Source organism: Dreissena polymorpha, chromosome 8 (assembly GCF_020536995.1).
Source record: "Dreissena polymorpha isolate Duluth1 chromosome 8, UMN_Dpol_1.0, whole genome shotgun sequence".
In the NCBI taxonomy this organism is placed as follows: Eukaryota; Metazoa; Mollusca; class Bivalvia; order Myida; family Dreissenidae; genus Dreissena; species Dreissena polymorpha.
The window spans coordinates 74,604,393-74,621,383 of NC_068362.1; the positions used below are offsets into that span (position 1 = coordinate 74,604,393).

Here is a 16,991-nt window from a genome sequence, read left to right on the forward strand (position 1 = left end):
CATGCGCAGACGGAACGCCGAACAAAGGACGAACTCTCAGTGAAATAAGATGTTATATTTTAGTTATTAAAGTACTGTTTTACCTTGATCAGTGTGTGTTATTAGTAAGCGGAAAGTCAAATAAGAGTATTTACATCATTGGCGACGAGGTTAATTGCGGAAAACACCGGGATTCAGGGTAAACAACGACTTTAAACTTTTGCCAGTTTGGCAAACACGTGTTTTTGCAACCGTGGGTTTCACTGCGTAGATCGTATAGAGAACATTTGTCGGTAGAGAACGATCAGTTACAACTAGTTATAGGCAAATTTGAGCCAGTTTGGCATAATAAATTTGTTTGAGACGGTTATTTCCTGAAAATAAAGATTGTTGCTGTGACGTCACGTGTTTATGCGTATCTATTCAGGTGCACTAGAACTATCGCAGTTTGCGGTGGTACACAGGGGTGCTGCGCAGTTTGTGCAAGGAATCTTATAGCCATCGTAGGTTGCGGAGGTGCACAGAGGTGTTGCAGTTTGCAACAAGGGGCTCTACTACAGTAATAAGAAGGAGGGAGGTGCTTGGAAAGCGGCTGCTCATATACGTCTAACCAGTTTGGTTGGTATGTATAGTATGGTGGGCTTTTGTTGCCATTAATTAATTGGACAAGAGAACATTTGCTAACATTGTTATTAAAAATAAAATAAAAAATAATAAATAAAAACTTGGTTTTAATACATTGTTTATACTATTTTGGTAACTTCAGATTGAAACTAAAGAGTACAATATATACATAACACAACTCTGTATCGTTTAATTAGACTTGCAACACACCCGTGCTTGTTTCATCTAGTTCTTAAAATAATTAAAAATGGTTGTTCGAATTAATACTGCATCAGAGGCAGAGTTACGTGCAATTCCGGGGGTGGGACAAAAGACTGCAAAGGTTATTGTTCGATTAAGGGAAAAATATGGGACTATGACACCAAAGTTATTGTCATTAGCATTGGGAAGAACTGTCCCCAGCCATGTGCTGCATCTTGTGGAGTTTCCAGAGGCAGAGCAGGATTTCAGTTTAGTCGTTTCAGATGACCTTAGCGAGCAGTTTGCAGAGGTTGAGCAGTTTGCTCTCTCACTACCAGCAAGTGTACAGGTCCAGTCCCCAGGTACAGCCAAACTGGATGTTGCAGCAAGGCTTAAAAGCACATGCGCTGCCACCAAATTAGAGAAAGGCCAGCAGCAAGTCGAACAGATGCCTAATCTGAAAAATGTTGACACTTTGCAGCCGAAGAAAGATGACAAACCATGTAAGCCCTTGGAGCGACAAAGCGGTGCGAGATTCAAGAAACACGAGACTAGTGACTCCGAGGGCCATTCACCGGTGCGAGCAGAGAAATGGCGTAAAGGTAAAAAATCCAGGACATCTGGCCATTTAAGGCGTCGCCATTCCCACGATAGTTTATCAAGGGAAGACGACGACAGCGACTGCGATGACAGACGGTCGGTTCGCAAACATACCCGCCAAAGTCATGCTCCATCCGGTGGGAGGTCAAAGCGCAGGAACCACTCCAGCGACTCAAGTTCAAGATCGGGGTCGAGACACGGTGGTAAAGCAAGGAGGAGTCATGATAGTTTATCAAGGGAAGACGCCAGCAGCGGCTCCGGAAATGACTGTGATGACAAACGGTCATTACGCAAGCGCGATGAAAGGCAGTCCAAAGGTAAAAGATACAGGACATCTGGCCATGTTAGGTATCGCCGTTCCCATGATAGTTTATCAAGGGAAGACAGCGACTGCGATGACAGACGGTTGGTTATATATACCCGCCATAGTCATGCTCCATCCGGTGGGAGGTCAAAGCGCAGGAACCACTCCAGCGACTCAAGTTCAAGATCGGGGTCGAGACACAGTGGTAAAGCAAGGAGGAGTCATCGTCATGGGCATGGTCGCCGTAGGTCAAGGTCATCAGGATCCAGGTTCTACTATCGGTCGACTTCAGAATCTGGTAGTTTATCGGAGGATGATTACCACTCTAGAGTCCATGGTGATCCCAAGAAGATGCCGAAGAACCTACGATATGATGGACGTACCAGTTGGCTGTCATTCAAACAGAAGTTTGACAGCTACAGAAAGGTGTACAAATGGTCTGACCATGAATGCCGGGATTACCTCAACTGGTGCTTAGAGGGAAAGGCTCTGGACTACTTTACCATTGAGACGCGCATGGGAGAAAGTTTTTCTTTCCGTGACATTATGAGAAAGATGGAAGGGCGCTTTGGTTCCAAGGAACTACCCGAAACCAGTAGAGCCAAATTCCAGCAGGCTACACAGCAGCCGGGGGAATCCTTAGAAGATTGGGCGGATAGAGTGTTAACTCTGGCAACGCCTGCTTTTAGGGACCTTCCAGATCAGTTTGGTCAACGGGAGGCAGTTTCTAGGTTCTGTCAAGGTTGCATTGACAGGGAAGCGGGAAAGCACGCCTGCTTCGAACGACCACGAACGATTCAACATGCTCTTGATCTGGTACGACATCATCAGTATGTTTCGCAAGTGGTTGATGGCAAGAAGGTCAGGAAATATGACCAAGAAGTCACAGTCAATGCGGTTCAGTCCCCGGCAGACGTGAGAATGGAGAGTCTGGAAAAGGCGATTGAGCAGTTAACTTGTAAGTTTGAAGCTAGTTTAGCATCAAACAGTTCAACAAGTAACAAGGACAGGAAGTTCCCACAGAAGACCTTTAGATGTTTTCATTGTAATGGCAGGGGCCATATGAAAAGAGACTGTAGGGAGTATCAGGAATCCCTTAAACAAAAGTCTGGAGGTCAAGTGGTTGAAAGGAGTCCACAGAAGCCTTTAAACTCCAAGGGGCCGGTGGCGTAGGCCAGGCACCGCAGCCCGATGTAGAACGAGGCCATTTGTTAGCGCCGGTTGAAGTGCAGCAGGAGACTTCATCTGGATTGGCGGCTGAAAAAGGAGACAAATCCGGATCAGCAAGTGGAGGGGAGACGATAGCAGTCAAGGTCGTGACGGCAGGGTCGTCTTATGTGAATATGTTGGTGGGAGACCGGCAGGTTAGGGCTCGGGTAGACTCTGGAGCGGATATATCCATACTGTCTTCAGAAGTTTATGACCGGTTAAAGCGGAAACCAGGCAAGGTCAAGGATATCAACATGCAGCTTGCTGATAAGAATTCTATTCTGAAGGGATTTGTGACACAGCCTATCCATGTACAGCTGGGAAAACAGTCTTCCAGGGAAGGGATATGCGTTGCGCCAATCAGCGATGAGATGTTGCTGGGACATGACCTGCTGCGGCACTTCAAGGCATTGATTGATTTGCACACGGACTGCCTATTGGTCAATGGCGAAAGTATACCTTTAAACACAACATTTAGGGACAAACCGGTGGTTGCAAGGATCATCATGTCTAAAAGAACAGTGGTACCGCCAAATTCAGTGGTCAGGGTCCCCTGTAAACTGGAGGGAACGTTGGGGGCATATTACATTGAACCAGTGAACAACTTGCAGGTATTGGTGCCAAAAGTTGTTCGGGACGCTAATGAAGTCCCAGTAGTGTGTTTTGTGAACCCAACTGACCAGTTTAAGACTATCAAGAAAAACGTGGTAGTGGGGAACGCCTATGAATTTGAAGAGGTTCTTCAGGAAGGCGATTTCCAAGCAACGACAGATGATGGCATCAAGATACATCCTGTAGCTGAAGTAGACCACCGTTTAACAGCGGAATATAATAGAAATCCGTTGGGATTGTCCTGTGCCGGGTCGACCAGTCAATCCAGAGAACCGGAGACCGTGGCAGGTTGCCAGGTGGAGTCGGTTTGGCAGAAAAGGTCGACCAGAGAACCGGAGACTGTGGCAGGTTGCCAGGTGGGGTCAGATCAGCTGAAAGGGTCGCTGAGTAAAACCAGAGAACCGGAGACCGTGGCAGGTTGCCATGGTGAGTCGGAACAGCAAAAGAAGGAAAAAGAAGTCGTTCCTGACCATCTGCAGGAAGTGTACAAAGCGTCGATAGGGAAGTTGACGGATGAACAAGCCGGAGCACTCGCCAAGTTACTATGCAACTACGCAGATGTGTTTGCAAGAGATGAGTTCGATTTAGGAAGTTTCACCGCCATTGAACACACTATAGATACGGGTGAGGCCAAACCGATCAAACAAAGAATGCGGCGAACCCCAGCATGTTTTGCAGGGGAGGAAGAGGCTCATTTGAAGAAAATGTTAGATGCGGGCGTCATCCAGGAAAGTTCTTCGGAGTGGGCATCAGCACCGGTGTTAATAAGAAAACGTGATGGGTCGGTCCGGTGGTGTATCGATTACAGAGCGCTGAATAATGTCACTGTGAAAGATACGTTTCCTTTGCCTCTGGTTGAGGACTGTCTCGATGCGTTGGCCGGAAACATCTGGTTCTCCAAGTTGGATGCAAATGCCGCCTATTGGCAGGTGCAAATCAGCCCGGAGGACAGGAAGAAGACTGCGTTCATAACAAAATATGGACTTTTCCAACATGTGCGCATGGGTTTTGGGTTGACAAATGCCCCCGCCACTTTTGCAAGGGTTGTTAACCTTATATTGCGTGGGTTGACATGGAAAACGGTCTTAGCCTTCCTCGACGATGTACTGGTCCTGGGAAAGACGTTTGATGAACATTTGAAAAACCTAGCGGATGCTCTATCCCGTTTCCGTCTGCATGGTTTAAAGCTTAAACCGAAGAAGTGTATTTTCTTCCAACCGGAGGTCGAGTTCCTTGGACGCATTATTAATGGAAAAGATATGGCTCTGTCGGAAAAAGACATTCAAACGGTTGCAGATTGGCCAATCCCAAATTGCTCAAAAGACGTTGAACGGTTTTTGGGATTTGTGAACTATCACCGGTCATTTATTCAAGACTTTGCTAGTTTAGCACAGCCCTTGTATGCACTGACCGGCAGGAACCTGTTCAAATGGGGTGAAGATCAGCAAAAGACATTTGAGATGTTACGGGGTGCCATGATCAAGGCGCCTGTATTAGGTCTTCCGAATCACCAAGACCCATATATCCTTGATACTGACGCGTCCAACACAGCCATTGGTGGCGTACTCAGTCAAGTTCAAGGCGGTGTGGAAAAAGTGATTGCCTACAGTAGTTTCTCACTGACATCTGAACAGAGAAGATATTGCACCACCAGAAAAGAGCTTCTTAGCATTGTACGGTTTACTAGGCAGTTTAGATATTACCTGTTAGGTAAAGTCTTTACTGTCCGAAGTGATCATTCAAGTCTTACATGGCTATTGCGCTTCAAAGAGCCACAAGGACAGTTGGCCCGTTGGATGGAAGAATTGGCACAGTACCACATGATCGTGCAACACCGACCTGGAAAAAATCATGGAAATGCTGACGCGTTATCACGTCTTCCAGACACATTGAGTCCATGTCCTTCGTATCTTGCAGGAATAATACCTGCCGACTTGCCTTGTGGTGGTTGTCACTACTGTGCCCGTGCACATGATCAGTGGGCTGCATTCACAGAAGACGTCGACGACGCCATTGGCCTAGTAGAGCAGGGCAGTTTCCAAACGAGGGGTGACCCAACAATGTCAGAACATGAGCAATCAGTTCGCATCGAAGGAGCAGTTTGCTCAAGTACACCGTCGGATGGCACGGAAGTGGAGAACGTTCAGTCGGTTTATGACGTTCCCAATAGACAAGAGACAGCTGGTCAGCTAGGATCATATCCCTGGGATCCTGGGGGGCAAGACGATCACTCATTCATGCCAGGTGGTGGCAACAAGAATCCAGCAGAAGCCTGTAACCAGGGCAATGTAGTTTCGAACCATGACTTTCCCAAATGTCAGTTTGACAATTCTAGAACTATGGAAATAGGGCAAAGTAACGCGGCTTTCCAGATTTGTGCTTTCACACCCGAAGTGATTTTCTGTGCAAGTGTAAGATCACCTGAAGAGTCACAGGAAGATAATGCATGTTGTTGGGGTTTCACATTCAAAGAATTGGAGGAAAAACAAGCGGAAGACAACAAATTGGCCATGTTACTAGCCTTTCTGAGGGACAAAACCGAACCAGATGAGGGTAAACTGTTTCTTTCCAGTCCGGATGCAAAATACTACTGGATTAACAGAGATATGTTCAAATTGGTGCAGGGTGTTATTTTTCGCATGAAACCTAACTCGAAGGACTTGGAATTGGTGCTACCCACTGACTTACAGACCCAAGCTATTGAATGGCATCATGATTTACCATCGGCTGGGCACCAGGGTGTGGCCAGGACCAAGGCGAAGATCCAGGAAAAGTTCTTCTGGCGACATATTTCCAAAGATGTAGAGCGATACGTGTTGACCTGCGATGTGTGCAATCGCAATAAGAAAAGTAAATGCTATGGGAAAGCTCCATTGACAGAGTACCAGGCAGGGGCTCCGATGGAGAGGGTTCACATAGATTTCTTAGGACCGTTGCCACGTACATCTAATGGGAATGAGCATTGTTTAATGATGGTGGATCAATTTACCAAATGGGTCGAGTGTGTGCCATTGCCCTCCCAAAAAGCAGAGGTTGCAGCAAAAGCAGCTATAGACACCTTCTTTACTCGGTTCGGGTATGCTTTTCAGTTGTTTTCTGACCAAGGACGGAATTTTCAAAGTAAGGTCTTTGAAGCAGTTTGCAAGGCTTTACAAATTCACAAAGCAAGGACCACACCTTATAGACCATCTTCCAACGGACAAGTTGAGAGGTTCAATCGAACATTAATGGATGCGGTTCGGTGCTTCATTGGAAAAACACATAATAAATGGGATGAGAAAGTGCAGCAAATAGCTGGGGCTATAAGGGCCTCTGTAAACCGCAGCACTGGATATACGCCCAACAAATTGATGTTAGGGCGCGAAGTTAACACTCCAGCTCAACTGATGTTCCCAATGGCGACAGATAAACATGAAGATGTGGACGAATTTGTCTGCGACCTTCTGGGGACCATAAGCCTAGCCCATGAAACAGCAAGGGCCAATCTCAGGACAGCATCAAAACGTATGAAGCGAGATTACGACGTAAGGGTGTTGCTGCGTCCCTACCAGGAGGGTGATGTGGTTTATCTCATGGACACCGCAGTACTGAAGGGAAAGTGCAGGAAACTCTGCTCACCATGGAAGGGTCCAGGTGTTATATCAAAGAAACTCTCTGCATACCTGTACCAGGTGAAATTGCGGAACTCTGTTTTTGTGGTGAATCACGACAGAATGATGCCATGCCGGGATAGGAAGTTGCCTGCATGGATTGTGCAACATCGCAGTCAAGATCAGGTTGATCCGGACACTCTTGAAGATGAGGAACTGCACTGCGTCTGTGAAAAACCGTGGCAGGGACGCTTCATGATCCAATGTGACTTTTGTGACAAATGGTACCATGGGTCTTGTGTTAACATTTCTCCTTCTGATGCGCTAGATATAGACAAGTACAGGTGTGGGGCATGTCGAAAAAATATTTCTTAGTCTTTTTTGCCTGTATGAACACTTACGGAGCAGTTTGCCCCATTGTTTTGTTTGTATGTTTCAGATTCAATGTCATCTTTCATTACGGAAGTCGAGGCGCTGCTAAGCCAGGGGATCCTCTACAAATGCCCTGACAGGTTTGCTCTGGGGATTGGACTGGCCATGGCTCAGGACAGGGAGGGTGCCCTTCGCCTCCTAGAGGGGATGGTCAGTTTGGCCAAGACCCAGAAAACGAAGACCAAGGGAAAGGAGGACTGGCTTAAGAATTTATCAAGATCGCTAGATACCTATCAGATAGTGGACAGGGAATGGATCCACGAAAATGTATTCCCACTTCCCCAGCGGCCAAAGAAAAGGGAACAGGAGTATAATCCCGGGGCAGGGCAGCGAGATATTCGTTTGGGGCAGGCTGGGTCTAGTTTAGATCAGGCTTGTTACCTGGGAGATGAACTGCTCAACGTAGAAAAGCTTCTCGGAAAACCTGGCACTCCCAGCCACAATGAAGACCTTGGTCCGGATCCTGATATCCTGTTGGGAACGCCGAGTCCCAGAAAGTGTCTGGACAAGTCATCGACGGCAGTTTGCCCGATGGAGGTCAGTTTCCCTGGCGAGGACAAGGTAGAAGCTACAGGAGGTCACACAGACTCGGGGGCTGCTGGTTTACCCTTGGGAGAGGTCGAGGGCGACCCGTCCGAGGATGCAAGTCGCACGTCCACAGGAAGAGATGAGCGGGTTCTCTATTATCGTGAAAACCAAGTCAGGAGCTCCGAGAGTCACCGGGAGGACAGAAGCAGGCTTTCAGGGGAGAGGGTAGAAGACCGGAAGTGGAGTCAGGCGAAGAAAAGAGATACCAGGTCGGAACCTGCACGGAAAGTACGCCAGATGCCAGGTACAAGTTCCGGGGGCAATCTCCGAGTGTCAGTCGAAATACCGAAGAAGATTAGGCTGACCAGGGACAGTTTGTCCCAGGTCCAGAAGAGGTTAGAATGCCAGCGCCGGGTCGAGAGGCTAAGGAGGAACCATACCTGCTGTGTCCCTGGTTGTGACAGCGTTGGAGTTGAATTCGAAAAGGTCCATGCGATGACCAGGCATGTGCCAACAGTTTTTGATGGACGGTTGGCTGATCCAAGTGACATAGTTCAGGGAATGCGGGTCCGAGCATTGTTGCAGGTTGCAACGTGGCTACTTGGCAGACCAGGGACGCTCCACGACCTGCTGGATCTGGTGAACGCCCAACACTTCCTCGAGTCCCGTGAGACGACTCACCCAAGATCATCCTCTTGGTCTACCTTGGAAGGGTTTTGTAGGTATTTACGGGAACCAGTTCCAGCGGAATTCACCCTTGCACCCGTCAACAGTGTCGCAGGACTTCTTCACTGGAGAGTTCTGTACCTGTTGGCAGCCTTGCTGCAGCCCAGGGATCGCCTTTATTGGATGGAGCAGTTTGCTTATCCCCCAATCGTGGTTGAATCTCTCCCAGAAGCAGTGGACAGTCATTTCCACCCTGATCGACTCAGACGTGCCGCCAATATTCACGGCACCATAGAGGACGTCCTGGCTTTAGGAGTAGAGCAGCAGGTGGTAAGACTCAAGCTTAAACACGTGGTGGCAAGTTTCTGCGACCCAGAGACGTACCCATCGTCAAGAGATGTTGATACTTTTCCACCGGAAGTCATCGTGGCGGTTGGGATTCACCCTAAACATGCAGTAAACCCGAAGAGGATCCTCACAGACGCTTTGGAGAGGTTGAGCAGTTTGCTCACTAATCCGCGGGTTGTGGCGATTGGTGAAGTAGGGTTGGATCACTCGGTGGACCCGGCAGACTGGTGGTACCAGATGAAGCTGCTGCAGAAACTCCTGCCCATCATCCGAGAAAACAAGGTTCTAGTGCTCCACTGTCGGGGAATTACCGGCGACAATGGTATGGAGGCTCATCTGTTGTTGCTTCACCTGTTAAAGCCCCTTTCCAGACAACAGAGGATTCAGCTCCATGCCTTTAATGGGAACCAACTGGTGGTCGGGTGGTGGTTGGAAGTTTTCCCTAAAACCCACTTCAGTTTTAACAGGAGTGTTGAAAACTTCACCCCGGAGCAAGTGGCCGCTGTAGTCAGCATGCCTGAGGATCTTCTCCTTATTGAAACCGACGCCCCTTACTTTACGAGGCCCCATATGAGGTTTTCGGCGCCAGCGGAAGTTGGGGATGTGGCGGCGATGTTGGCTGGACTTCGAGGGGTGACAACGCAGCACATCCTGAAAGTCACCACGAGAAACGCAGTCAACCTGTCTGATGCGATCTCCACAGGGCAGGTTGCCCTGTAGATCAACCCTAGTAATTGATGGTCCTCAATGTATGCCAGTTTGGCGATCCAGGATGGGCACGAACAACAACACCCAGCAGATGGCCGACTGTTACCTGCGGCGGAGGTACCGGGTTCCGGGAAGCGGCTCCAACAATAAAGACGGGGGGAGTGTTGTGGCTGACCTGCTGGACTGTTGTGTGTGACCTGGCGGAAGCGCGTTGGGAGCATGCGCAGACGGAACGCCGAACAAAGGACGAACTCTCAGTGAAATAAGATGTTATATTTTAGTTATTAAAGTACTGTTTTACCTTGATCAGTGTGTGTTATTAGTAAGCGGAAAGTCAAATAAGAGTATTTACATCAGTGTTCCTCTTCAATTAAAGCATGATGTCTATTTATTAAGAGGGTGTTATTTTCAACTGCTAATATGTAAAAGGTGATTTTCCTATAAAAGACTATTTTACATCTTAACCATTCGAAAATTTAAGTGCGTTTTCCTTTGTTATTTAGCCCTTTTACATTTACAGTACATATGTTAATACTCATACAAAAGACAGAGAATTACATGATGCTATTCTTGTTCCAAACATTTAAAAATCATTTTGTAGAACTAGATTATTATGCCCCCCTTCGAAGAAGAGGGGGTATATTGCTTTGCTCATGTCGGTCGGTCGGTCTGTCTGTCCACCACGTGGTTGTCAGACGATAACTCGAGAACCCTTGGGCCTAGGATCATGAAACTTCATAGGTACATTGATCATGACTTGCAGATGACCCCTATTGATTTTTAGGTCACTAGGTCAAAGGTCACGGTGACCAGAAATAGTAAAATGGTTTTTGAATGATAACTCAAGAACGCATACGCCTAGGATCATGAAACTTCATGGGTAGATTGATCATGACTTGCAGATGACCCCTATTGATTTTGAGGTCACTAGGTCGAAGGTCAAGGTCACGGTGACCCGAAATAGTAAAATGGTTTCCGGATGATAACTCAAGAACGCATACGCCTAGGATCATGAAACTTCATGGGTAGATTGATCATGACTCGCACATGACCCCTATTGATTTTGAGGTCACTAGGTCAAAGGTCAAGGTCACGGTGACCCGAAATAGTAAAATGGTTTAGGATGATAACTCAAGAACGTTTACGCCTAGGATCATGAAACTTCATAGGTAGATTGATCATGACTTGCAGATGACCCCTATTGATTTTGAGGTCACAAGGTCCAAGGTCACGGTCACCCGAAATAGGAAAAAGATTTTCGAATGATAACTCGAGAACGCTTTTGCCTAGAATCATGACACTTCATAGGTACATTAATCGTGACCCGCAGATGACCCCTATTGATTTTCAGGTCAAAGGTCAAGGTCACAGTGACAAAAATCGTATTCACACAATGGCTGCCACTACAACGGAAAGCCCGTATGGGGGGATGCATGTTTTACAAACAGCCCTTGTTAGTTAATACTTCATTATGCAAAGTTATATTAAGCTTTGATGTTTAAAACCATCAACTTCCATGTTCTACAAGTTGTTAATGCATTGTATTCATTAAATTGATCTCAGCACTAAATACTTGTTCATTTTTTTCGATGGTATTGGTAACTCTGCCCTGCCTTTATTTAGATTGATCTCGGTACAATTTAAAAACATTTCATTATCAATAGCACTTTGCTTTTTGAGTGGTTACTCCTCTGTTGTTATATGAATAATTTAGTGAAAATGTTAAAAGTGTTTAAATATTGTTCCAAAATATTTTATAACACTCAATAGTGATGCCATCAGATTCCGGACTTTTGTTATTTGGCATTTTTAAACGAGCTTGTCAATATTCATATTCAGTTTGTAATCCTTCACATCATTGTTATCTTTTCCTTTAAAGCATAATGTGTTATATTAAACAGGTTGTTTTTTTCAACATTCTTTCGTTTATAGTTTTCCGCAAAATAGGCTTCTCCTATAATTTGACTTTTATTTGTTATGTCTTTGCCATTAACTACTAGTCTGTGTATAGTTTTGAGTTTGCTACTACGTTTTAAAATGTTTGCACAGTATTTTGTATTGTTTTCATTGTGTTCAACATGCTGTGCCCATGCTCAAATTAATATGCCGTTGAGGTGTGTGTGATAAATTTCTTCCATTATTTTTTTGGTGTGTGAAAATTTCCATCTTCAATGGAGGTGGTATAATTTGTGTTTCTTTTATGCATCTGTTTTTCAAGTGCTTCAATGACTTTTATGGCTTCATTTTCAAGTTTGTGTGTTTCTTTTTTTTTTTTAGCTTACCTGAGCACAACGTGCTCATGGTGAGCTTTTGTGATTGCCTTTTGTGTGTCGTCTGTCGTGCAGCGTCAACATTTACCTTGTTAACACTTAAGAGGTCATATTTATTGTCCAATCTTCGTGAAACTTGGTCAGAACATGTGTCCCATTAATATCTTGGACAAGTTCGAAAATGCTTCTTATTGTTGAAAAACCTGGGTGCCAAGGGGCGTGGCAGTTTTCCTAATATGGCTATTGTAAAACCTTGTTTAAGACTGTAGAAGTTACATTTTTTGTCCAATCATCATGAAACTTGGTCAGAACATGTGTTCCAATAAAATCTTTGACAATTTCAAAAATGATTCCGTTGGAAGAAAAACATGGCCGCCAGGGGGCGGGGCAGTTTTCCTATTAAGGCTATAGTAAAACTTGTTCACACTGTAGAAGTCAAATTTATTGTCCAATCTTCATGACTTAGTCATAACATTTGTTCTAATGATATTTTGATCGAGTTTGAATATGGACTAATTGGTTGAAAAACATGGCTGCCAGGTGGCGTGGCAGTTTTTCCTTAAATGGCTACAGTAAAACCTTCATAACACTCTAGAAGTCACATTTTTAGATCCTCACAACATGTTTCCCTATAAAATCTTAAATGAGTTCGAAAATGGTTCCAGTTGAATAAAAAACATGGCCGCCATTGGTCGTGGCAGTTTCTTTCGTTTAGTGTTTCGAAAAATAAGCTTCTTCTATCATTTGACTTTGATTTGTTACGTCTTTGCCATTAACTACTAATCAGTGTATAGTTTTGTGTTTGTTTCTACGTTTTAAAATGTTTGCACAGTATTTTGTATTGTTTTCATTGTGTTCAACATGATGTGCCCGTGCTCGAAGTACTATGCCTTAGGGCCTAACGGCCCTCTTGTTTTAAATGACGTGCATCTTATTGTTGTGTTAAGTATCTTGCCTTTAATTATTTCCTATAAGGTGTTTGGATTTGCGTCTTTGTTATCTTAAATTGTATTGGTAATTACCTGTTATATTTGTGTTTCATATTGTGTATTTTTCAAAAGCTATTATTTACTTTTATAAAAAAAAGGAACATTTTGAATAGCATAATTGAAAACTACAATTTCATAAACATATGGCATACAGTTAATCATAATGAAAGAAAATTCACCTGCCACTCAAACACAAAACCAGCAATATTTTGGAGTAAGATTTTTTTTAATATGCGAGTCTATTTGCAACATTATCGACACATGCAACATAAAACCAGGATTTATGACTGATCACTCTGTAGTTGAACTTTAACTGCATGAAATACAACCTGAAATAGCCCAAGGTACTTTAAAGATTTCCATTTCTTTTATCTCTAATAATGGGTTAAAAACAATATTGAAATCCTCTCCGACTATCTATGTTCGGACCATAAACGTTCATTAATGTTAATTGTGTTCCGTGTATTTTTATTCCCCTCTTCGAAGAAGAGAGGGTATATTGCTTTCCTCATGTCGGTCAGTCCGTCCGTCCACCAGGTGGTTGTCTTAGACGATAACTCAAAAACGCTTGGGCCTAGGATCATGAAACTTCATAGGTACATAGATCATGACTCGCAGATGACCCCTATTGATTTTGAGGTCACTAGGTCAAAGGTCACGGTGACCCGAAAGAGTAAAATGGTTTTTGAATGATAACTCAAGAATGCATATGCCTAGGATCATGAAACTTCATGGGTAGATTGATCATGACTTGCAGACGACCCCTATTGATTTTGAGGTCACTAGGTCAAGGTCACCCGAAATACTAAAATGGTTTTTGGATGATAACTCAAGAACGCATATGCCTAGGATCATGAAACTTCACAGGTAGATTGATCATGACTCCCAGATGACCCCTATTGATTTTGAGGTCACAAGGTCAAGGTCACGGTGACCCGAAATAGTAAAATGATTTTCGAATGATAACTCAAGAACGCTTTTGTCAGGATCATGACACTTCATAGGTACATTGATCGCGACTCGCAGATGACCCCTATTGATTTTCAGGTAACTAGGTCAAAGGTCAAGGTAACAGTGACAAAAAACGTATTCACACAATGGCTGCCACTACAACGGACAGCCCATATGGGGGGCATGCATGTTTTACAAACAGCCCTTGTTATATCTATACTTGCTTGTCTGCCAATCATTATTACGTTCAAGTAATCCACTGTTATTCCTCTATGACTTTTACTCAGACAAGCGATGCATTGTTTATTGGTATGTTGTCCGCTAAGATAAATATCTCCGTCCCAACCACTTTTCAATGTTTTTTCTTAGGTATGTTTTAGGTGACTTTCCTGTATAAAAAAGACTTATATAACCTTTTTTTGTCCAACCATTTGAAACTTTTTGTGCAGTTATCTTTGTTTTTTAGCCCTTGTACATTTACAGTACATATGTTAATACTCACACAAAAGAACGAAAATTGCATGATACCATTCTTGTTCCAAACATTTTAAAATCATTTTGTAGAGCTAGATTATTAGTTAGTTCATTATGTCAAGTTATATTAAGCTTTGATGCTAAAAACAATTATCTTCCATGTTCTACAGGTTGTTGAAACATTGTGTTCATTAAATTGATCTCAGCACTAAGTACTTGTTCATTTATTACGATGGTATTGGTAACTTTGCCCTGCCTTCAGATTGATCTCAAAACCATTTTCAAACATTTCATTATCATTAGCACTTACCTTTCAAAATGCCATCATTGTCATTATATTGACTGAAAATAGTCTACCAGTCACACAACTTAATTAATATCTCCCTTTTTAGCTCGACTTATAGAACAAAGGTAGACGGCGTCCGCGTTTGTTTAGTTGTCTGTAATGTCAATTTCCGCAAAGACTATCAAAGATATCCTCTTCAAACTTACAATACTTGCTCAATTTCGCCTGTTTAGTCCATACTGACAAGGCTGGACCATGCTCTAACTTTGTGGTTCATGATTGGATTTACTTTATTTTTGTCCAAAACTCATTTACTTCAGTTTAGTCACTACACTTCTTACCAAGCACCCTAAATCTAGCCCCAGGCCTTCAGCGCCTAGGGCGCTTTGATTCTTTATATCTTTAAACCCAACTGCATCTGATAGCATTCAGGAGTGAATCTATATCCGTTAGTCTGATACCTCCATATTCTACTGATTGAATTAATTGAGTTCGCTTAATTTAATCAGGTTTACCGTCCCATATAAAATTAAATATTTCTGATTTAATATCTTCATTAATTTCATTTGGTGGGTTTGGGAGATCTGGTAGTGAATACATTAATTTAGGGAGTGCAAACGTTTTTAACACAGTGTCTTTTTCCGATAAGTGTAAGTTTACGATGCTGCCATGATTTTAAACAAATTTTAAATTGTTGTAATTTAGGCAATATGATTTTTTAGAATTGTTTCATTTTCATTGTTTGTAAAGGTTATTCCTAATGTTGTTGCTTCATCTGATGTCCAGTTGAATTTCATTTCTGTTTTAAGATGAATACTACTTTGCTTACATTTACCTACTCGTAGCACAGTGCATTTACTTTTGTTTAGTTAAAGACCCGATGCCATTCCAAAAAAGGTTAGCGATTCCACTTTATTTAGAGAATGATGCGTATTTTTAAAAAGGGTGTTATTTTCAAAATGTTTTCGTTTATACATGTAGAGGGTTTCAAAAAATTAACGTTGTTATTCTAGTATTTGTGTTCTGTTTGTTATATCTTCGCCATTGACTACTAATTTGTGTACAGTTTTTTGTTCACTTCTACGTTTTTCGTTGTTTGCGAAGCAATTTGTTGTTTTTTTCATTGTGTATAACATGCTGTGCACTTGCTCGTAGTATTATTGTATTAAGCTGTGCACGATAAATTCCTATAAATACTTGTTTTTTTAATGTTATTTCATTTTCAATGGCTTTGGTATCATTTGTGTTTGTTTAATGTTATTGTTTTTCAAGTGTTTCAATGATTTCCTGTATTTGCGCGATGATTATCTGAGATATTAACTCTATGATTCTACATTCTCAAATCTTTTCTATAAATAAGGAATGTAGTTGACAATTGTTAATAGTTTTATTTGATCGTTCGTCAAAAAGTTGTAATTCTGTTACTCTTGTATCTTCAATGCAATTGAGTAATTAAATAGTAATTAAATTGAATGCGTTTTAATTCCCTTTTATTATTGTTTAATTTGAGTTACAATGCTATGACGTTAAATTTTATTTACACTTGAATGTATTATGAATATTGCTGGGCCAAGTGTGAGGTTGAGCGCTCTATAACCAGGTTTAAACCCCCAATGCTTTGCATTGACCGTTCCAAGGCGGTGACCCCAGCTTTATTCATATTTTGTGTTTATGTTGGTTTGTATTGTGCTGTATTGTGCTGTTTTGTACTGTTTGGGCAATCGGTCACTTGCCTTAAATAAAGGACCAACTAATTGTTTTTAATGAAAATTCAATACTGCTCCAGCAGCTGGAGTTTCACTTCTTTATATTTGATGGTTTCAGTTTCAAATTTGTGTGATTCGTTATATTTAAACGATGTGTATCTAATTGTTGTGTTACGTATATTTCCTTTAATTACTTCCCATAATGTGTTAAGGTTTGCATCTTTATTATTTTTAACTGTATTTAATATTTCTTGTTTTATTTGCGTTTGATATTGTGTATCTAATAAGATGCTGTAATTAATTTTAAAGTATCCCGGGCCAGTTTCAGGTTGTATTTAGAGCAGTTTAACTAGAGTGTGGTCAGTCATAAATCCTGGTTTTATGATACATGTGTCAATAATGTTGCAAAGTGATTCAGATATTGAAAAATAGTATAATCTACAAAATATTGTTGATTTTGTGTTTGAGTACCAGGTGATTTTGCTTTCGTTTGGATTTTCTGTACGCAAAATGTCTATCATATTGTAGTCTCAAT

At 42.7% G+C, this 16,991-nt stretch overlaps 2 protein-coding genes across 3 annotated transcripts; both read left to right on the forward strand.

Moving 5' to 3' along the window:
• The first annotated feature begins 35 nt into the window (after positions 1-35).
• Positions 36-10,086, forward strand: LOC127840905 (uncharacterized). Of its 2 annotated transcripts, XM_052369364.1 has the most exons (3): positions 36-178; positions 407-601; positions 7,538-10,086. In XM_052369364.1, the coding sequence occupies exon 3, from the start codon at positions 7,543-7,545 to the stop codon at positions 9,790-9,792; it is 2,250 nt and encodes a 749-aa protein (XP_052225324.1). In that variant the 5' UTR covers positions 36-178; positions 407-601; positions 7,538-7,542; the 3' UTR covers positions 9,793-10,086. The 2 variants fall into 2 exon arrangements, with proteins under 2 accessions (XP_052225324.1, XP_052225325.1); XM_052369365.1 differs by lacking the exon at positions 407-601 and having other exon boundaries at positions 79-178.
• Positions 628-2,860, forward strand: LOC127840906 (uncharacterized). The gene is made up of 2 exons (XM_052369366.1): positions 628-1,527; positions 1,834-2,860. The coding sequence occupies exons 1-2, from the start codon at positions 851-853 to the stop codon at positions 2,858-2,860; spliced, it is 1,704 nt and encodes a 567-aa protein (XP_052225326.1). The 5' UTR covers positions 628-850.
• Positions 10,087-16,991: the final 6,905 nt, after the last annotated feature.